Raw genomic sequence first — 23,273 nt, 5'->3', positions numbered from 1 at the left:
GGGGTGGATAGGCACCGGGCTGGGGTGGGTAACCACCAGCCTGGGATGGATATGCCCCTAGCTGGGGTGGGTATGCCCCTGGTTGAGGTGGGTAAGCCCCTTGCTGTGGGGGGTAGCCGCCAGGCTGAGGGGGGTGTCCAGGCTAACTCATAGCAGGGGGTCCTGTCCCCCGCTTTAGGGGGGAGAAGCACCCGAGGGCTGGGGTGGGTAAACCACCAGCCTGGGATGGATATGCCCCTAGCTGGGGTGGGTATGCCCCTGGTTGAGGTGGGTAAGCCCCTTGCTGTGGGGGGTAGCCGCCAGGCTGAGGGGGGTGTCCAGGCTAACTCATAGCAGGGGTCCTGTCAAAACGGACCAGAAGGGGGGAGATGGTCCAGGCTAACTCATAGCAGGGGTCCTGTCAAAACGGACCAGAAGGACAACAACGAGGCTATATGAGAGATGGATATCTGATATTTTTTCAGACGAAACATGCTTTAAAATACACCAGCTGGTTTGTTTTATTCCAATACCTGGTTTCTAAAAACAAGGAGAAGAGAAGAAAGACTATAAGGAATAGACTAAAGCAGAGAATTAACAGTTACAATAAATTTAACCATTTAACCATTAATTTTTTCTTCTTTTATCCTAAGATTAAGAAACAGCAGAACATACACAGACTAGGGAAAGCAGAAAGTCAGTAGCCTTTTCTTTATCTACCTTTGGAAGTAAGTTGTCTTATCAAAATAAATCTTAAGTGGACCCTAAAAACAAGACAGAACCCCCAGAGACAGTAAAACTCAAAGATTCTAGAGCGTGTAAAACCTGGATGGGGATCTGAGAGGGAAGAAAATCTTTTGGATATTTGTTTTGATTTGAAATGAATTGATTGATGCAACAATTTGTTAAAAATGCTGACGGTCTGTTGACCAATCACAGGGAAGGAGCACCAACTGTCCACTGTTCAGCTGTCAAAACAAATATCTTAAAGGATTTTCTTCCCTCTCAGATCCAAAAGTACCTTTAAGTTAGATGATTATCATGTAAAAGGAGTATGACATAAAAGTATCATGTAGAATACACACACACACAAGTCCAATTCAATTGACTAATTTGGCTGTACACCTTGACACCTTCCCCTTCAGCCACAGCATTTAAACCATGCCGTGTGTTACTCGCTGATTTTTGTATCTTTATATCTTGTCTGTTGTGAGTCAAGCCAGTCAATTCATGTAGCCTTGTTCAATGTGTACCTATGTTCATGTGACTGTCTGTTTTGTATTTCAAGTTCATGCATTTTTGCCTACTTCTGGAGTCAAATTTACAGGTTTTTGCCACGGACTAGTTCTCTCAGGATTAACCCATGACCAATTTTTGTTTTGTAGGTATACTCTGTAAAACTCCTGAAGTTTGCAGATGATCCCACTGTCATTGGTTTGATCCAGGATGGTGATGAGTCTGCTTACAGGCAGGAGGTGGAACAGCTGGTCCAGTGGTGCAGTCAGAACCACCTGGAGCTCAACCCCAAGAACTTTGAGAGCAAAGATTAACCTGTCTGTGAGTTTTTTGCACTATAAATCTTTGTTGGTGACTGACGACTTGTCCTGGCACTCTGGGATGTGTCAGCTTTGCCCATGTTTATCAGTTTTGGACTGATTTCGACCTCCTGAGTGTATGTCAAGACTTACTGAAGCATTAACCTTTATACCTAGTAAGTATCAATTCTGTTTATGGGTCCAGCATCACATACCGGTACATCTGTGACAATATCTTAACATGAAATAAAGACAACTGACACTGGACAGTGTATATATATTTCAACCAATACACATCAACCAATCAGAATTGTGCAGTAGAAAGGAAACACTCATAGGCTACATAATCAGTGTATACTTTATGAAAGATATAGGCTACCTCTGACAATATACTTTTGACAATATTAAATTGGATTGCTTCAACTTGTAACTTACAATCTGATACAATTTAAGTACAAATGATATGTACAAGTACATCAACACAATCCAGTGACTTATCTAATTGCATATGATGAATTAGGGATAGTAGTTAGTAGACCATATCATACAAAGTGAAATGTGTAATACAGTCAAAAGGGACAACAAAATGACAATCCATTACATCATTCCTTCACTGCAAAATTCAACATTCCTAATCCATTTTTTAATGGATACAAATGTAGACATTTTTAATGGTCTCTTCAGTTCACAAGTCTGGGTGATGTTAAAATAAGTTCACTGATTGTAATTATAGAGTTTGATGGTACAGAGATTTCTTGATTGACATTCAGCATGTCAGCTCATTTTACATCAAAAGTAGATGGATCTGAAATCGGAAAATTGAAAGCTTCTCTGGAAGGGAAGTGGTACTTTCTAAAAGAAACAATTTCCAATGATTTAGCGAAGTGGTTGTTTGGTTAGAGGGGAAAGAGGCAGAACATTCATATTGACCATGACCTCACATTAGTAACATTAGTTCAGCAGTCTTTCAAAAACAACTAGAAAATACATGATCTTTTGTGATTAAATAATTGAGATAACATACACTTGCACGCATTACATTGTCTGAAAACTTCACTTTTTTATTTGATTATCTCATATTGATTACTGGTACATGAGATCCAACTCTACCCAACATGCATTACAAACACATGCTAGTGGTTAATTGGCAAGTTAATGTTATAGAAGGCACTGCTAGTAACATGAGCATAGCTAGCATTAGTAGGAAAACAAGGCACAGGTTAGCACAGAATTAGAACACAGAACATGTACATAGCAAGTCAGCGTGAAGGCGTGGTAGCAGGATATGACACGTATGCACCCTATACTGGACATGAAAAAAAGACCTGATTTTCTAGGTCACAGGCAATGGAGATGAGAGTAATGTAAGTAATGGCACGAAAACATACATGGCAGGCTGATATGTTATGAAATGTGTACATTTATTTGAGACACTGTAGGGCAATATAGTTTACTGTACTTAAAGCTGGGTGCACACACCTTGTTAAAAGTATATTTCTGATATACTGTTGAGAACTATTCCTGCTCTACGCTCTAAAACAGATAGCTCTGGTCCTTGATTATGATGGGCTGAATCCCATTTGATGCCACTGTAAAACCCAATGCAACCCTTCATGTTAACTGCATTTCATTCTAGGCTACATTATTACTTTCTATTGTAAATGAAATATTCAGGGGGTCAATACAAATGTCACTCAGCAACGCTTATTCTACCGTTCTCAAACTTAGAAAATAAGTAGGCTATAGTTTACACTTTGAATTTGAAAAAAAAAAGAGTGTAATTTTACCCAATGCTGTGTTTTCCTATGTTAATATGACATGAAAATAACCTTCATATAAGAGCAGAGACATTAATCAGCACCATGACAAACATAAAGGACATTCAAGTGACAAGTAGTATCCAAGTATTGGAAATGTGAAATTCAATGGAAAAATGAAAAATGTACTACTTGGAAATATTTGGCTATTAGCTGCAGGGCGAAGTTAAATTCTAAATTCTAGTATAAAATAATTTTGGGGGAAAAAAAACTGCTAGTTTGACACACCACAGGATCTGATAATTCTTCTATAAAAACTAAACAAAATATGTTAAACTTGTAAGTGTCTTACATTTGCTGGAAACCAATTGAAATAATTTAACATAAAAAAATTGAAAAAATGTGTTAAAAATAAAAACATCTAAATGACCGGACATGCGCGTATGCATGAATTGTTGGCTATTAATAACACAAAACACACACATATATATATATATATATATATATATATATATATATATAGTATTGCATGATACTAAAATTATGCTTGATTGATTACACTGATTGCCACGTAGTCCAGTTGTGTCAGCAGTGTCCTGTCAGTCCTTTAGTCACTTCCTCCACAAAGCTTCAGCAGAAGTTTCTTGTAGTCACCAGAGGTGTCACCCTAAAGGGAACAAAAATGACAGCATGAAAACGACAGCAAACGATAACAAATATGTTACTGTCATTTCACCGCTCCCCTTTCAAATGATTGTATTTGGAAGAGTGCCTTGGACAATCCATCTTTAATCATGATTGTATTAGGGTCCAGGGTTTTCTAACCATAGAGAGAGATGACGACATTAAACAAATATGTTACTGACGTTTGACCACTCCAATTTCAAATGATTGTATTAGGGTCCACGTTTTTTTAACCGTAAAGAGAGATGTAACATTTCACAGAGAAACTACATTTTCAAAAATCAAGTGGACATTTTGTTTTTTCCTCTACAGTAGAGTGTGCTCTCCCTCATGAAAAGAGAGATAAGTATAAGTATAAGTATATATACTTTTTTGATCCCGTGAGGGAAATTTGGTCTCTGCATTTAACCCAATCGGTAAATTAGTGAAACACAAACAGCACACAGTGAACACAGTGAGGTGAAGCACACACTAATCCCGGCGCAGTGAGCTGCCTGCTTCAATGGCAGCGCTCGGGGAGCAGTGAGGGGTTAGGTGCCTTTTAAGGGCACTTCAGTAGCGGCTCGAACCGGCAACCCTCCGGTTACAAGTCCAGAGTGCTAACCAGTGGACCACGGCTGCGATAAGCGGAGAGCAGTGGATACATTTCACTCACAGAGATGGCATTGTAGAGGGACTTCCCATACTGGCGAAGGTACTCCTGTCGGATGTCCAGCATGTCCACCTCGGCGCGGGACACCATGACCCGGATCAGAGTGCGGTCCTTTGTGCCTGCCCCCTGTCACACCGGAAACACAACACAAACCTTCACATGCGAGTTTGGGTGTGCAGATATGCTCACACCTACACTGTACACAACAGGCATGGTGGTGTACTGATAACATCGCCGTCTGACAATCTTATGGACCAGGTTTGATTCCCAAACCCGCTGTTACCACTCAGTGTCACTTGGGATAAAAGTGTTTGCTAAAGGATACAAGGATACAAGGATACAAGGAAGTTTATTGTCACATGCATATAGTTACTGGAAGTAAGAAATGCAGTGAAATTATGTCTGGTGTCAGCCTATTTGTGCATTAATGGGGGGGGGGGTGAAAAGTGCAGTAGAAGAGGGGTTTAGTAGATTAAGTGGCAAGGGCTGCATAAAAAGGTGGGGGAGGATTGGGATTGGGTGGAGGGCACCAACAAGGAGCACCCAAGAGCAACAGGGCAAGGAAAACTCCCTTACCAAGGAAGAAACCTCGGGCAGATCCACGGCTCAAGGGCTAACCCAACTGCCAGGGGTCTTGGTGTGTGTGTTGGGGGATGACAGGGGAGATGGGATAGTGTGCTGTGTATGTGGGGAGAGGGCAGTGTGCAATATGTGTGTTGGAGAAGCTTCCTCATGAGACAATGTGCTGTGTATTGGGGGCAGTGTGCTGTAGGTATGTAGAGGATGTGTGTTGGAGAAGCTTCCTGATGAAATAATGTGTGTGTATGTGTGGGGGCAGTGTGCAGCAAGTATGTAGAGGAGGCTTACTGTAGCAAGCAGTGTGCTGTATGTATGTGAAGTGATGACAGTGATGATGTAAGTGTGTGTGTTGGGGATGGGGGGGTGGAGTGGGGGTGGGGGGCAGAAAGGCTAGGCAATCAAGGACATGGGTAGATGGAGGAGAAATCAAAAATAATAAATAAAAAGTGTGCAAAAGTTGGAGAAAGTCAGATATGTGTGTGTGTGTGTGTGTGTGTGTGTGTGTGTTTTGACGTGTGATGAAATAAGAAAATAAATAAAAGGTCTGTAGCATAGGGAGAGGGATGTAAAAGTGCTAAAAGTCTTGTAGGTGTGTGTGGGTGTGTGTGTGTGTGTGTGGGGGGGGGGGGGGTCATGAGTGCTGAGGAGTGAATGAGTGCAAAGTCAGTATAGTGTGAGTTCAGAGTTGGGAAATGTTTGAGAGTGCTGAGGAGTGAATGTGTGCAAAGTCAGTATAGTGTGAGTTCAGAGTTCGGATGGCCTGGGGATAAAACTTCTCCTGAGTCTCTCAGTTCTGGCTTTGTGACTACATAGGCGTCTTCTTGATTTCAGCGGTAGGAATAATCCATTGTGAGGATGAGAAGAGTCCTTCAGAATCTTTTGGGCTCTTAGGAGTACTCTTCTGGAATAGATATCTTGTAGAGCAGGGAGTTGAGTTCTTATAGTACGTTCAGCTGAGCGCACTACTCTCTGCAGAGTACTACAATCTCTAACTGTGGAGTTCCCATACCAGGTGATGATGCTACCAGTTAGAACACTCTCAACCGCTGAAGTGTAGAAGGCCTTCATGATGGATGTAGAAACTTTGAATTTCCTTAGCTGTGAAGGAAGTAGAGTCGTTGTCTGGACTTCTTCAGAACATATTGAGTGTTAACAGTCCATGTTAAGTCTTCAGTAATGTGGACACCAAGGTATTTAAAACTTGTGACTCTCTCTCTACAGGTTGCCCGCTGATCATTAGTGGGGTGTAACTGTAGTTCTGCTGCTGCCTTCTGTAATCCACTACCATTTCCTTGGTTTTATTGATATTCAGTGTCAAGCTGTTAGATTGACACCACTGTGCCACCTCATCAACCTGATCCAAGTAGAACTGTTCACTGTTGTTACTAATCAGGCCCAAGATCACTGTGTCATCTGCAAACTTGATGATGGAGGTATGACTACTGTTGGCTTTGCAGTCATGTGTGTAGATGTTGTACAGCAGTGGACTCAAAACACAGCCTTGGGGAGCACCAGTGCTGATGGTTAATGAGTCAGATGTCAGACCCCCCACTCTAACCACTGGTGAGGAAGTCAAATATCCAGTGACACAGGGTGGTGTTCAGTCCTAAGGCCTTCATCTTTGTGACCAAGGTGAGAGGTACTATCGTGTTGAATGCTGAACTAAAGTCAATGAACAGCATCCTCACATAATTCCCATTCCCCTCCTCCAGGTGAGTTAAGGTGGTGTGCATGAGGTTTGAGATGGCATCCTCTGTAGACCTGTTGGCTCTGTAAGCAAATTGGAGGGGGTCGAAGGAGGCAGGGAGGGATGAGCAGATAATGTTTTTCACAAGCTTCTCAAAACACTTCATCACTGTAGACGTCAGGGCTACTGGGCGGTAGTCATTCAGACATGATGGACTTTTGTTTTTCGGTACTGGAACAATAACAGACTGCTTGAGGCAAGTAGGAACTGTCTCTTGAGCCAATGATGTGTTAAAGATATAAGTGAACACAGGAGCTAACTGAGCAGCATGCAGGATTTCAAAACCCTGTTAGAAATTCCATCCGGTCCAGTAGTTTTTCTACAATTTACCCTCTTAAAGGCATTGCTCACATCGACCTCAGATACACAGAAAGGTGCATCCTCATTTGCTTCACATGCTGCAGCTAGTCCAATATAGTCTGTGTTTTTTTCATGTCAAAGCGAGCATAAAAGCATTAAGTTCATCAGGGAGGGCTTTACTCACATTCATCATAGGAGGGGACTTTCTTTCAAAGCCAGTGATGGTTCGAGTCCTTTCCACACTCGTGCTGGATCACCCTCCAAGAAATCAGCTTCAACTCTGTCTCTATAGCGCCGCTTAGCATCTTTAATTGCACTACGTAAACTATAAGATGCTGCTTTGTAATCCGTCATATCCCTGAAATAAGCCCAGCATTATAAGTCATGGTGCGTGTCTTTAATGCCGTTCTCACTTCTCTATCCACCCATGGTTTCTGGTTAGGGAAGCTTCGGATCTTTACAGTTGGGATGATGGAATCAGTCAGCATATTGATGTAACTCAATGATACTTCCGTAAACTCATTGATGTCAGCAGAGTTCGTCTTGAACATCTCCCAGTCACGCGTTGCTAAGGGCGCCCTGTAGCCTGGCTTCCGATTGGTCAGTCCAGCGCTTGACCTCCTTCGTCACTGGGGGTCCGTCCGACTTCTCTGTTTGTACATAGGCAGTAGGAAAACAGCGGCATGATCTGATTTTCGAAAGCTGGTAGAGACTTCGCTTTGTAACTGTTCTTGAACTGTGTGTAGCAGTGATCCAGTGTGTTGTCACCACGTGTAGGGAAGTGAATGTGTTGAATAAATTCAGGCATGGACCGGTTCAGATGTACTTGATTGAAATCACCGGCCACAATAAGCGCAGCTTCAGGGTGCGTGTGTTGTTGTCTATTTAACACTTCTTGCAATTCTGAAACCGCAGCATCTGTGTTGGCTTGTGGAGGAATGTAGACAGCGTTGAATATTACCGAAGTAAACTCACGGGCAGGTAGAAGGGTCGACAGACGATCGCTAGATGTTCTAGATGAGGCGAAAGCAGGACTTTGAGAGAACGGTGACATTTCTAGGATCACACCACTTGCTGTTAGTCATGATGCAAACACCGCCACCTTTCGATTTTCCAGATTCCTCAGTCCTCTCAGAGCGAGCAGCAGAGAAAGACTCCACCGAGTGATGGCACTGTCGGAACAAGTTCAGTTAGCCATGTCTCAGTAAAGCATAGAATGTTACAGTCCCTGATGTCTCTTTTGAAACTGTATCCTCGCTCTTAGTTCATCCATCTTGTTCACAAGAGACTGGACATTGGCTAGGAGAATGCTAGGCAGTGGAGGCCTATGAGCTCTATTCCAATCTGTTACGGGCCCCGCTCGTTTTCCTCGGTGTTTTTTCCTTCTGCGCCGAGATGCGTCTCCATGGTTCCCTGATGCATCTCGGAGAATCTCAGTCGGCCAGGTAGAATCGTCAATTAAAACATCCCGAAACAAAAAAAGGCAATTCATTTCGATGTTTTGGAGTGTAACGCCATCATACGTAATCAGTGCAGTGGAAAAGTGCAAAAAATTAGGGGTTAATAAAAGGTAAAAGAGTAAATATAAGCACAAGTTAGGCGGAGCAACCAAAAAGGCGTCCGAACGCGGCGGCGCCATGGCAATACAAAGACCTTTAGGTAAAGACCTTTACCTTAAAAATATTAGTTGTATAGTATATAACTGACATTCAATACCGAAGAGAATAACAATGACATAATATCAACAATAGGAAATGGAGTGACACACTAATCTTGATTTTTATATTTTAGCACTCATCTCAATCTTTCTGAAGTCATGAAATAAATATTCAATAAATAAATATTTGAAGACAGTGAGTTATAAGGTCGGTAAGGTCATAAAATGCAAACACGTACAGTCCCCGTCCCCAAGACAGTAGGATGCAGTGCACTAATTAGTCTTAGACGGATAAATTGACCTCCATAATAGTTATGTAAAATACAGAATGATCTCCATAAACAAACATGGATGATTCAGCTCAATGTGTCCACATGTCACCCGATTGCAACAGTTCATGCATGAGAACTTTGTGTGTTGACAGACGTTGCACTTGGCCTGCCATTTAAATTAGGGCCCATAGAATGACTTCCATAATAAGGCTCCTACTCACCGCCATGGCTTTGTGGAGCCTCTCAGCAAAATAACCAGGCGTGTTCTTGATGCACTTCACTGGAAAGCAAACCAGAAGGAGACATTAGATTAGGATATCGACTCAGCACACTTTTCACTGTGTAGTTTATGAAACCTACACTGCACCCTCTCCACCTCATGTTGTGGATGTGGGAAGGTTGTGTTGTTGTTGTTAAGATTAAATTAAAGCTAGCTTAATGCTAACATTAATATATGAGATGGTAGAGGTCTCAGTCAGGTAAGGCTTTACTGTTGAAAAGATTATTCTTGCCATCTGCAATTAGTAAAGCCAACATAGGAGAATGGTTTCAATAGTTTTGCATTACCCGTGTATTTGCCTTTTTAGCCTTTTTTGAGTTTATTTATTTACCAGTAAATGTAAATGTGATCTAATCTAATCATATCTAAGATACTAGTATTTACAATGTAACAGGTCCCAAAGCAGACTGGAGCTGCTTTGATTGTGTGTGAGAGTGTGTGTGTGTGTGTGTGTGTGTGTGTGTGTGTGTGTGTGTGTGTGTGTGAGTGTGTGTGAGTGTGTGTATGCACTTACCCACAGCGACCATGCCATCCTCCAGATTCCCAGACATCTCTCTGCATATGCTCTTCTCAATCTCTCGCCCACACATCTGCTGGTACTCATGGAAGACTGCAGACACATCAGACATGTGTTAGAAGGTATACACTATTACATGCTGGTAATTACTACCCTGATGTTTTAACATGAACTGGCACAATCTTTTGGCATAGAACATGCCTCACAGAGCCACAAATGCACAAGCATGAAATGTGCTAGCAATCAGCATTGAATGTGCATTCCCTTGTTTGTTTTTAGAACAAATGACGCAAGTTTCATTTCTTACATCCCTCTAAAATGTCCAGACCAGCATCAGGCGTTTGTGTAAACAATAACTTATTAACTTACCCGTCAGTCACGTGTCCTGTGAGCTGTTTGATCAACAGGAAAGTCTATGACGTTGCTTACAGATGTAGGCTTTGTGTATTTAAGAAATTATAAATTATAGATAAATTCCCTAGGCTACTTCAGTTCACTGTGATTTAGATTAATGGCCTTGATAATCAATACATACACAAAAGAATGGCTTTGGTAATGTAAGCTCATAAGTTCTAGTATTTCAGGGTGAGTGTGCTGTTACAACACACACCACAATGGGACACTGCCCGGGATCACAAACTGGACCAAAATCAGAGGGCAGTCAACAACGCTGGAGATTTCAAAGAGCTGTTTGTGGTTTTTGGTTGACCCATAGGACACATTTTCATAATATTCCTTTTTTCTTGAAGCATCTTGAGTTATTGTTTCTGTTGTTTTGTTGTTGTTGATGGTGTTTATCAGGGGAAGGGAACCCCGAGAACTAAACAGCCGGAAATGTGTCTATCTGCGGCGCCAAAAGCTTGTAAACTTGTTTATCCGCAAATGCCAAACAGGAAATGACTCCTTTAAATTCCCAGATTTTTGGACACTACAGAGAGGCATGACTTTGACTGTAGTGTGTGTCTGCTTCACGTCTTCTAATGGGCCGGTAAACATGCTTGAGAGCTGAGCAAAGACCGCATTTGGTGATTTGGTGATAGCGTAGCAGCTAAAGCTCGCCGCTAGATTGCTCTTGGTTGAGGTAATGTCCCAAAGATTTTTTGTTGTGCTTGCCGCCGGGCAAAATACTCAAAATACCTATGATGTTCAGCGTGCCGCGCGTAAAGTTCAACATGGTTTAACTTTGACCGCAGCACATGCAAAAGTGGCTAAACGGCAAAATGCCGTTTGCGCTGTGCTTTAGTCAGCGTAGCGGCAGGCCAGTTCTTGCGTGCACAAGCCATTGACAATAATGGGTTTCATAGCGCAGCGCTGCCACTTGCGCATACAATGTAAACCCCCCTTAAGGAGCTGGGCTAGCATGCAGTAGCTTGCAGTAGGTTCAAGTTCCTCTGGGAATGACCCGTTATAATTGTAGTCATGCCTTGCCATGCCTTGCCTTGCCTTGCCTTGTAATAATTGTAGGTTGTTTGTAATGCAAGTCGACAGTCAAATGAAGAAAATGAATAAGCATTTACCTGCTCTCAGGTGGGGCTTGCTGCGGGCACACAGGATGGCATTGAACTGGGACTCATCCGTTCCCACTTTGTTCTCTCCAGCCGAATACAGTTTCTGACACAAAAGAAAACATATTAAAACGGTATTAGTTTTAAACGGCCATGCTTGCTTGTATAATGCATACAAAAGGTGATGACTGCCACAGGTCATGGATGTGGGATATTTACATAAATAACTTTGACATTTTTACATAAATAGATTTTTTGGTAATTTGGTAAATCACCTGGGCATCCTGCTTTGCCAGAGAGATGTCCACATTTTCTCTCTCATCACGGTTACCCTACAAATGTGAAAACAAAATAACAAAAAGGATATCATTAAATGTAGCTCTAATACAGAATACAAAGACATTGTACTGTATGTTAGTTCCTACGAATTCTGTACAGAGTACTACCGAACATTATCAGTTCTTTAGATAGACATTTATACATTTAAAAGTATGCCCGTCTATAGTAAGTATTAGGTCTGGAGTGATGACTCGTGAATCTTGCAGTTCTGGGTCTGTATGTTCTTGGAGGGAGCAACAGGTGAGTTTACCTGAGAGAGGGAGATCAGGAGCCTGCGGAAATGTCCTGAGGTGTCACTGCTGATCGCGTCCTCCAGAGACTTGCCGTACTCTGGAAGAAAATAACAAACATTCATTCATCAATCGTAAACCAACAACAGGTCAAATTCTCTCATGATTCAAACTATTAACTTAAAAATCCACCATCAGCTGTCCTGTTGTTTCTTTTTTCAACCTTTAAAGACCTACACAAAAGAGCCTCAACTGTACACGGAAATGCAGCTGGCATACACAAATGAAGGGGACCCACCCAAATGTTTGAAGTCAGCGACATGCAGAAAATAAGTTAGTACACCTGTGCGCTCACCTGCTTTATAGATCTGGTTGATCTGTCGGATCTCTTCATTGTTGCGGGACGACAGGATCTCAATAAGACAAGCTTCATCAGTTCCAGCTCCCTGTCCAAAAGAAGAATATCTGTGGTCTCAGAACAACCTGTTATGTTTCCTTTCTCTTAGCAACCCCCAGTGTAATTACATACACTCTTGCTTTATGCTTTGCCAACAAGGTTTAACACCCTGAGGTAACGTCAAACTTGTCATTAAAAAGTCAACAACTCCTTGGGTGTAGCTACCCTGGTAGTGTAATTTAAGATATAGCGGAGTTGACTTTGCTCAATAAGATACTAGAATGAAATACAGGTCGGCTCTATGTAAATGCCAGAGAGATGGTTCTAGAAGATCTTTGGTAAACACTAGCGATGGCTACAGGATGAATGAGTACCTTGATGGCTTCTCTCAGCTCAGCTGCATCAAACTTGGCTGGGGGCATCACCATTGCCAGCACCAGGTTCTCAAAGTTTCCAGTGAGCTCAGATTTCAAGTCACGCAGAAGGTCCTTAGAAATAAAAGAAAGACAATAACAAGACTTGTTAATTGGGCACCTTGAGGCAGTGCTAAATGTTAATGTCACTGTGTGAATAAATAAAAATAGAGGAATGGAGGTGAATTAACACCTACACTATAAATTCAGGGCCAGATGTACGTACGCTCACAAACGTAGCCAGTGCCATGGACAAACCGCAGATAACGAACGCTGTCAGACCCAAGTTTACATCGTATTTATCAAACTTTCAATTCATAGTGTAATCTGCGCCTTTCTCTGCCTTTCTCCGTCCCCTACCGCAATTAATGTCCACAACTGAACGGCAGAGCTACATACAAGCGCAGTTGAATGAAGTTAACTGATGACAACATTAAAATGAATCAAACGTTTAGTGATCATGAAATAATACAATACATGATAAGATGTCAACAAGCAGGGAGATAATGAAGATCAGTAGTTCTACTCAAACTACTTGCGCACGTAGGCTATGGAAGATTGGTCAAATCTAGCAAGAAAGAAAGTTTAAGTGAATGAAGTGAAAGTGTAAGTAAGACATTCGAAAGGCCAACGAAAGTTAAGGTTGCTTTTGATATAGTACAAAGACACAAAACTGGTGCTCTAAATAGCAATTCTGTGGTCTTTGAAAGGTTCTCTTATTGACACATTTAACTGCAATTTTGATTACAAGGCGGAAGTTTTAGGCGCAGAATAGACGTGCGCTTTCACAAGCAGTTTTTGTACATAACGCAGAATACATAATTAGTCACTCTTTACACCTCCCCTCCCATCTCTTATGCTAAACTCCCACTTTCCCCCGGATCCTCCCACGAATGCATAACACGGAAAAGCGCAGTTTGCCATTTTCAGCTCCCGCGAGAGGCAGTCGGCGATTTGACCTCATTGCGGCCTGTTTGTACATACTTCGCAATGTTTTTACACGCACTTTGCGAAACAAATACGCCTGAAGTGGGCGCAAAAGCGTTAGTACATCTGGCCCTCAGTGTTTACAGACATGCATCGATGAGAGAACCAGTCCCCTGAGGCTATTTACAGTTTTTTTCTGAATGCTTAAACCTTAACCGTGATTCTTATAGCACATTTATAGTTCTAAAACTATTCATACTTATAGCAAAATCACTCACTGAGTTTGCAAAACTAAAAGCACAAACGCTGATTTGCACTCAGTTTGCAATTTTGTAACACACACTTTGCAAAACTTTGCCATACCCATACAATTCACTGTACTGCACTCTTTTTGCGGAACTGTAAACACAACTCATTGCTTTACACTCAATTTCCAAATGATCAACACACTCCTAGCAAAACTATACACATATGGCTATTATTTACACTATTTTGCCAACTGTCTGGCACACTGTCACATGTGAAAACTGTTTTAGATAATTAGTACACTTTGGAATCAGTCTAAGCACTATACATAAGCAAATTGCAAATAATTCCATAAGGCTACGAGAAATACAGCAGCGCATAATTGAGGATTGGACCACCTTCCAAAACATACACAATGTGAGCATCTCTGTATTATGACTTTTGAAAGAAACAGTGAACGTGGAAAAAACCTGCTATATGACTATGTGCAGGTAAGCTATAGTATCATTGGTACTGAATCTGGAAGTGCATACTGTAGTGCTGTGCATGGGCCTGCAGTGCTGCATTTGTTTTGTCTTGTCCAGAGTGTGATGGAGCTAGAGGCAGATGCCATGGGTCCATGAGCTGCTTTTTGTGGATGAGGCAGGTTTTACAGTAACTTCACTAAAACAAGGAGACGTGGCAGGAACATTACTGGACACCGTGCCATAATCAAAGTCCCAGGACAACGTAACTATGTATGCAGTTATAAGTCAAAATGGTGTTGTTCACCATCATGCAACCCTGGGCCCATATAACACTGCACACATTACAGTATTACATTCCTGGACACCTGACATAACCTCTTACATGACGTGCTCACTAATGTTCGAGACCAGAGCAGACCAGATACGTCATCATATGGGACAATGTTAGCTTCCATAGGGCTGCTTTGGTCTGCAACTGGTTTACAGAACTCTTCACTGTACTCAACCTCCCCCATACTCTCCATTCTTAAATCCAATTGAAGAGTTCTTCTCTGCCTGGAGCTGGAAGGTCTATGACCGTCATTCCCATCAACGCATAGCCATTTTACAGGCAATGGAGGAGGCATGTGGGATATTGACCAGGCATCATGTCAGGCCTGGATACGGCATTCCAGAAGATATTTTCCCCGGTGCCTTGGACTAGAGGACATTGCATGTGATGTAAATGAAATTTTGTGGCCAGACCCAGGGAGACGACACGATGTAGATTGATTTTTTTTTGTCTCAGTGAAATTACTATTTTGTGTTTCGACTTTGTTTTGCTGTGTGTAAATAAACACCAATACTTGATGTTTGGATCCCTGTATGTTTACAGAACTATGACAAAAGTATGACCTCAAACTGACATAGCCTACCTTGTGCACAGAGAAAGCAAAAGCCAGATGTGTTTTAATACCATCAGTGTATACAGTAGTTGGCGCATTGTGTGCTTATTAATGTGATGGCTTGTGTTAACTGTTTGATACGAAAATACCATTTTTACGAAGGTGTGAAAAGTTAAACAAGGTTTATTAGCTTTTGCAACTACAATGTTGGCTGATTTGGTGAAAGGTTTTCTTATTTGTGTGTAGAGTTTTGCAAAAATAGCCAATAGTGGGCAGCCGTGGCCCACTGGTTAGCACTCTGGACTTGTAACCGGAGGGTTGCCGGTTCGAGCCCGACCAGTGGGCCGCGGCTGAAGTGCCCTTGAGCAAGGCACCTAACTCCTCACTGTATTTCTCCCAAGCGCCACCGTTGTAGCAGGCAGCTCACTGCGCTGGGATTAGTGTGTGCTTCACCACACTGTGTGCTGTTTGTGTTTCACTAATTCACCGATTGGGTTAAATGCAGAGACCAAATTTCATCAAAAAGTATATATACTAATATATACTAGTTACAAAAAATGTGCTTAAGCAATCAGAAAAAACTGTAATAGCATCATCTGATAGCAAACTTTGTTGACTTACTTTCCCATAAGTGGTTTTGTAAGCTGCCAGCAATGGCGCCCGCTGCTTAATGGTACGACTTCCAAGAAGTTCAATGATGGCATTCTCATCAGTGCCTGAGGAGACAATATGAGCTGCGTCAAAAAAAAGCCTCAATAACAGTACATATTTACTTTCAACATAAACCTACTGTTCTAGGACTTTGTTATGTACAAGAATTATGTTACATTTAAAAGTAAGATCTAGAGGTTGAAGCTTGAAACTTAATGGACCCGCATTTGACAGGTTCATCTTCACATAAAAAATATCTTTCAGCAAAGACAGAGTATACATTTTAACCTTGGCAAGAATGTCCCCCAAAACACATCTCTAAACACTAAGCAACTGACCGAATCCTTTCATGGCTTTCCTGAGAACCTCAACATCTCTCAGTGGATCTGCCCCGGGGAAGTCCTTCATAGAGCCCCGGTATCCTTTCTGTTTTGTAAAGTAATGCAGTTTACAATATCTATGTAAAGACGAACATTATGTTGTACATTTACATGTAGATATACATTTAAAGACACACATGGTAATGTGGCAATCTTGGTAATTTATGTTAGAAATAAAAACAGAGTTATGGTGGATTACTGTAGTTAAACATTTAGGACCAAATACTTGGTTTGAGGAAGTAGGTTTGGTCATATGGTTTAAGCGGTAGCAGAATTTGCTGTTGTAGAGTCTGCACAAACGGAATAAATTCAGCACTTCCTTAAATCTGGTTTAGAATGTTCTCATCTGCCATATCACATCAAAACAAAATAATATTCCATCAGAGGAGAAAATTAAGTAGGATGATGTCATGATATCTTACACTTATGGCGGGCACAGCTGGGGTGGATGGACCAGGCGGGGCACCACCTCCATAGCCTGGCATGGAGGGATTGGGCACAGGTGCAGGCCCTCCTGGGTAGCCTGGCATAGGCTGCTGTCCTGGGGCAGGGGCTCCTGGGTATCCCTGGGGCATGGCTCCTCCTGGCTGAACGGAAACACTATGACTGACGGCAAAGTTGATTTTTGCACAGAGGCAAAACAGCCACCTTAGTAATCAGCAGGGTTCAACAGGGTTCAACAAGTAATGGCCCACTGGCCCGGGGGCAAGTAAAACCACATGTTGGGCAAATTGGTTGGGCAGTCACTAGCCCACAGTTTTTTTTTTCGCCAGTTACCATCAAGAGAAAGCTAAGAGCTAAGCATGTTTCCACTAAAATAAAGAGGGATCTCATTACAATGTAATAAATTAACAGCTTTCTGTAAAAGTGACTTTTCTAGGTCAATAAATATATACAATGGATCAGTACAAATCTGATGGCCTGAATAGGGGAAAGATGTTATGTGTGACACTGGCAATTAGGCGTTATTACGGTAAAGCTATCACAAACAGAGAAGTTGTGAGTTGAGCAACCACAAACAGACCATTTGAAAAGTGCCACAGACAAGTCACTTGGGAGACAAATGGAAAATACCATGTTTGGACTATGAACCAAAGATTCTAGAACAGAGTAGGCTCTGTTCTAGAATCTTTGCTATGAACTATAACTAATTCATGTATTGTACATGTATTGTAAATGTATTACTTGACCTTTCACTCAGACTCATTTGGTTAGGAATATAGATACTTACTGCTCCATATCCTGGCGCACCACCCCACCCACCTGATACAAAAAAAAAAAAAACAAACAACTTTAGCTAGTGTCATGTTTTTACTAAACCATGTTAACGTTGGGTTTGTAACACACACACACACACTTTTTGTTGGGCTTTCTGAATAACTTTACTGTTCTCTTATATTCTACGTGAACAGAGAAAAAAAACAGTTCTTGTGAAAGAGAGCCTCTTTTACCATTCATTATGTTATAATTTCATAACATGCCTGCCCTAAGAGGACATCAACACATTTCCACAACCAGCTGGCAAACATCACATCAGAAAAACCCAACTGAAGTCCTACCTGCGGCAGGAGGCATGGAGGGATAGCCACCCTGCTGGGGTGGATATCCACCAGCCTGGGGTGGGAAACCGCCTGCAGCGGGCGGATAACCCCCAGCCTGGGGAGGGTAGCCACCGGCCTGAGGTGGGTAGCCACCGGCCTGAGGAGGATAGCCCCCTGCTTGGGGTGGATAGGCACCGGGCTGGGGTGGATAACCTCCAGCCTGAGGAGGATAGCCCCCTGCCTGGGGTGGGTAGGCACCGGGCTGTGGTGGGTAGGCCCCTTGCTGTGGGGGGTAGCCGCCAGACTGAGGGGGGTATCCGGGGTAACTCATAGCAGGGGTCCTGTCAAAAAGAAGAGGGCTACAGTTACCAAGGACTCTGTCCACTGCCAAGGGACAACAACTAGGCCTACAGGAGAGACAGACATCTGACATCGGACATTGTTTAAAGCATGTTTCCTCTGAACATTACAATGTTTGAGGTTAAATATGCCAACTCTATGAGCATTTCATTGGCTTAGTCTGGATAAGATGTAATTGAAATATAACCTATTCTGTAGGACTTTTTAAAAAGTGTGTTGACATTTTAGAACAGGCCATTTAAGTTGCACCTTTTGGCAGTGCAACATGCCATTGTTTTGTTAGCCATGCAACCCCTACCCAGAGCCCCCAATGCCCCATAGACAGTAAAACCCCTAACCCACCACCAGGAAAGACCATTCCCTGACAAAGGTCGTCTATGGAAAAACCCTCCGCCCACACATTCCACTAAATAAAAGCCGTCGTACAGGCAAAACACCTTTCAGCAGGCAAAATTCAGCAGATTTCAGTCCACTGGACGTAACAATTGACAGTGTTTAAGTTAAATTCTTCAATGAGGGACGGATCGAAATAAACATCTTGCCTGTTGTTGTGCTACAATGTTGTCAAAAAAGAAAGTTAGAGCGAATGACGCTCTGGCCTAGCTCACTGCTAATGCCCTTGTAGCCTATACAACTTTGTGTTTATGAATAAGCAAACTACAATTTCAGTTGGCTACCTGTGTTTGAACGATCTTACTTAGTGGTCGGACTATATATAGCTTATGTTTTACAGGGCGTAAGTGAGCTTAGACCTTATGAAGCATCCGATAACAATTTAAGATGATGGCAACGAACAGCAAAGCAAAGAACTCTGCGCGTAGTAGCAGCGCACCCTCTTACATAATAGCTATGGGTGGAACAAGGAGAGGCGAAGTTGAATAAGATAAAAGTCATCGCAACAATAACTGAAATTACATAGGCTATATATCACTTCATCCACTAGCTTAAGGCGCAATACATAAAGGAATCAGTTCCTGTAACATAAGACGTGTTCGTGCCACTCACTTAAGTTAATTAGCTCCACACGTCAATGCAATAAGAAATCGAGGAAGTGTTTGAATGTATCAAACATTCTAACATTTTAATGTAGCAAACATAGTCGCGACACATACGGCTACGTAGTTACTTCAAACTATAATGTATCCTACACCATACTGCGAACCCTTTGTAGGAAATTAGATGCTTACTTGTTTGAAATATGTAGCCCACCTTCACTGCGGAGACGAGAGTCAGGAAGAGTAAGCTGCGCTACAGTCAGTGATTGACTGTTGACGTGCGTGGGTGGGTCCTTCTGTAATGGTCTACTCTAATGTAAACACCCTTCCCGAGAATCTACCTCAATCCTCATTTGTCAGATGCACTACAATAATGGCTATGCATTCAGCGATTGTTGTTGTAAACTTGTCTTATGTTGGGCTATATAGCCAGACCGAGACTTGGATGGTGGGTCATCCGTATTTCCTGACGCACTGCTAAGCCTTTAATGGACCCTCAGAAAAGAAGTAGGCCTATAGCTACTAGCCTATAACCTGTATGTTTCAGTCTACAACAGTATGCATGTAAGGTTAGGCCTGTCATGCACAGTGTAGACTATGCCGAAAACAGATCTATAATAATAATAGAACAAACATAAAATGTTGGTTACCTCAGGCTAATTATATTGTAATATGAAGAAAGCATAGGGCCTTAGGCTACAGTTTACATTGTGTGAAGTGCTGTGGGAAAAATGAGGACGAGTCTAATGGAAAATCACAAGGTATCAAACACAGTCTAGCCTACATAATCACCAGCAGATGGCAATCTTTAACTTGAAATAGTTACTTGAAAGTCACAAGTCAAGTCAAGTCAAGTCAAGTTTATTTATATAGCACATTTCATACACAGAGGTCATTCAATGTGCTTTACATAAACAAAACCAAACGATAATAACAAATAAAAGCATAGAAGGGCAATATAGTCAAAGAATAGTTAAAAGGTAAAGATCATAATAAAAAGAAAACATAAAACACAAAGGTAAAATCATTTAAAAATAAAAGAATAATTAGTAAAAGCAAAAACAAAGGCAAAAAGTAGTAAAAAAAGTAATAAAGACAAAGTAGAATAATTATCAGGCAGATTCAGAATTTGTAACTTTCGGCACAGTTAGCAGAAAGCGATCTGAGAACAGTTTGGTCTTAAGTCTAGATTTAAAACTGGCTACAGTTGGGGCCTTTTAATGTCATCGAAAGTTGGTTCCACAGCTGAGCAGCATAGCAGCTAAAAGCTGCTTCACCATGTTTAGTTCTAACTGTAGGTTTTACTAGCAGGTTTTCACCTGGGACCTGAGAGGGCGAGAAGGTGTGTACTGCTGAAGCATGTCTGACAAGTATTTAGGTCCTGCTCCATTTACTGATTTATAAACAAGCAATAGTGCTTTAAAGTCAATTCTGTGACTTACTGGAAGCCAGTGCAAGGACTTAAGAATTGGAGTAATGTGGTCAGTTCTTTTAGTTTTTGTTAGAGTCCTAGCTGCTGCATTTTTTGTATCACCTGAAGCTGTTTAATAGTCTTTTTAGGAAGGCCTGTGAACAGTCCATTGCAGTAATCAACCCTGCTGGAGATAAATGCATGAATGAGTTTTTCTAAGTCATGTTTTGACATCAGCCCTCTGAGTTTGACAATATTTTTTGAGGTGGTAAAAGCTGATTTAGTTATAAGCTTTCATGTGGCTGTTGAAATTTAGATCACTGTCAATTAATACACCAAAGGTTTTTAACAGTATCCTTTGCCTTCAACCCTTTTTGTGTCAAGGAGAGTGGCAACCCTAAGTCTTTCCTGATTTTTACCAAATATAATTACTTCAGTTTTTTCTTTGTTCAGCTGAAGAAAATTTTGAGAGACATCCAGGTGTTGATTTGTTCTATACACTGACACACATAGATTCAAGGGACCATAGTTGTTTGGTGATAGAGCTAAGTAAATTTGTGTGTCATCTGCATAGCTATGATATGAAATCAAATTATTTTTGAATGATTTGTCCAAGTGGGAGCATATAGAGGTTGAATAATAGTGGCCCCAAGATCGACCCTGGGGAACACCACAGGTCAAGGGCGTTGGTGTTGAGGTACAGTTTCGATGGCAACAAAAAGCTCCTTTCTTGTAGATATGATTTTAGCCAGCTGATAACTATGCCTGTAAAATCCAACCCAGTGTTCTAGTCTGTGTAGTAAAAATATTGTGATCAACAGTGTCAAATGCTGCACTAAGGTCCAGTAGCACTAGGACTGATGTTTTACCTGAATCTGTGTTGAGGCGTATGTCATTGGAAACTTTAATGAGAGCTGTTTCAGTACTGTGATTTGCCCGAAAACCAGACTGAAAGTAATCAAAATACCCATTTGATGTTAGGAAGGTGGTTAATTGATTAAAAGACTACTTTTTCAATAATTTTGCCAATAAAAGGTAGATTGGATATGGGCCTGTAATTGTTTAGCATGGAGGCATCAGGTTATTCTTCTTGAGAAGTGGCTTTACAACAGCTGTTTTCAGTGACTTAGGAAAAGTGCCAGACAGCAATGATACATTTACAATTTGAAGGACATCCGCCGCTATGAGGTGAAAAACAGTTTGAAGAAATTGGTAGGCAGAGTGTCTAAGACACATGTGGAAGGGCTGAGATTCTGTACGTTTTTTCAAGTGTTTAAGTAGTCTATCAAGCTGAACTCTGACATCAAGTTTAGTTTCCCTCTGTTTGTTGCTGGAAGTTCAGGTTGTTGAATTTGTAATTGAGCAGATATGTTGAGTCTGATTTTGTCAATTTTACCTTTAAAAAAAGATGAAAACTCATTGCATTTATTAGTTGATAGAAGTTCAGGTGCTAATTGTGAGGGGGATTTGTTAACTTATCAACATTTGAAAATAGAATCTGAGTGTTATTTGAACTTCTATTGATAATGTTAGAAAAGAAAAGACTGTCTTGCTTTGCATATTTCAGAGTTATATGTGCGGAGCATCTCTTTATGGATTTCATAGTGGATCTGAAGTTTGTATTTACGCCATTTTCTTTCAGTCACAACGTCTCACACGTATTCTACATGACCAGCAGGTGGCAACATTTCACTTTTAAGTTACAACACTTCCATAGGCGGCCTGTGTGGCTGACATCTGCATATGATCTAACATATCCTATGATTCCGCCAGCTAATTTATAATTTTAAATATCAGGTATCAGGGGGTACGCATGTGTGATTATAGCTGATTCATTACTTTATAAACTAGATAGTTAATAGTTAATTTTGGAAATGCAAAAACCGGGTTTCCCCCTCTATTTTTCAGAATAGAGGACCAATATTAGCCTATTAATAGGTGATATTAGTATAAGTTAGGCTAATAGGTGTTAGAAGTAATTATTTTATCATAATCATTCGATTGACACCAACTTAAGCAAATACATGTATGCCTATAGCCGTTTGTAGGCTACTGACAAAATAATCTAGAAATATAACTTGAAAACCAATGGTGAAGCACAGCCTATGTCTTAAAGGAGCTTATTTGTCATTATTTCATATTTTACTTTTATTTTGGTCTACTTGGTAAGATCATCAAAGTATGTGTTCACAACGTCAAAAAGGATCATGTCATAGCAGGCTCTAGGCCTGGCATGGAATACTTATGGAAGCCATCTCCTTTTCCCCCACTACCTCTCCAAGGGGTGGACGTGGGTCAAAGCTGAGGAATCCCACCTATTTCGTTAAGTAAACACACGTTTTTGCTGGCTCAGCTCCTTGAGCCAATCAGTGGAATTCTATGGATTGTGCGGTGCCCGTTACTTTCCCAAAAGTATTTTCTCACAAGGTCGCATAGTTTATAAAGATTTGCTATCATAGTCTTGGACATTTTGGAGCAGTTATAACAGGAATTTGCCGAGAAATAGCAGTTTGAAACTCTCTTACAGACCTCAACATTCTGAGGTTATAAAGTCTCGTTAGCGCTGAT

General features: G+C 41.4%; 1 protein-coding gene across 1 annotated transcript; it reads right to left on the bottom strand.

Annotated features, from left to right (window-relative positions):
- Positions 1-1,771: 1,771 nt before the first annotated feature.
- Positions 1,772-19,736, bottom strand: LOC125287516 (annexin A4-like). Its single transcript, XM_048233392.1, has 15 exons — positions 19,487-19,736; positions 17,958-18,280; positions 17,630-17,661; positions 16,821-16,985; positions 16,357-16,444; positions 15,989-16,083; positions 12,805-12,918; positions 12,389-12,479; positions 12,054-12,133; positions 11,740-11,796; positions 11,477-11,570; positions 9,957-10,052; positions 9,384-9,442; positions 4,611-4,733; positions 1,772-3,938 (listed from the first exon to the last, which is right to left on the bottom strand). Exons 2-15 carry the CDS (start codon positions 18,268-18,270, stop codon positions 3,879-3,881), a joined length of 1,467 nt encoding a protein of 488 aa, XP_048089349.1. The 5' UTR covers positions 18,271-18,280; positions 19,487-19,736; the 3' UTR covers positions 1,772-3,878.
- Between the last annotated feature and the right edge of the window lie 3,537 nt (positions 19,737-23,273).

Source organism: Alosa alosa, chromosome 22 (assembly GCF_017589495.1).
Source record: "Alosa alosa isolate M-15738 ecotype Scorff River chromosome 22, AALO_Geno_1.1, whole genome shotgun sequence".
NCBI lineage: Eukaryota > Metazoa > Chordata > Actinopteri > Clupeiformes > Clupeidae > Alosa > Alosa alosa.
This window is presented reverse-complemented; position numbering and strand designations above follow the sequence as displayed.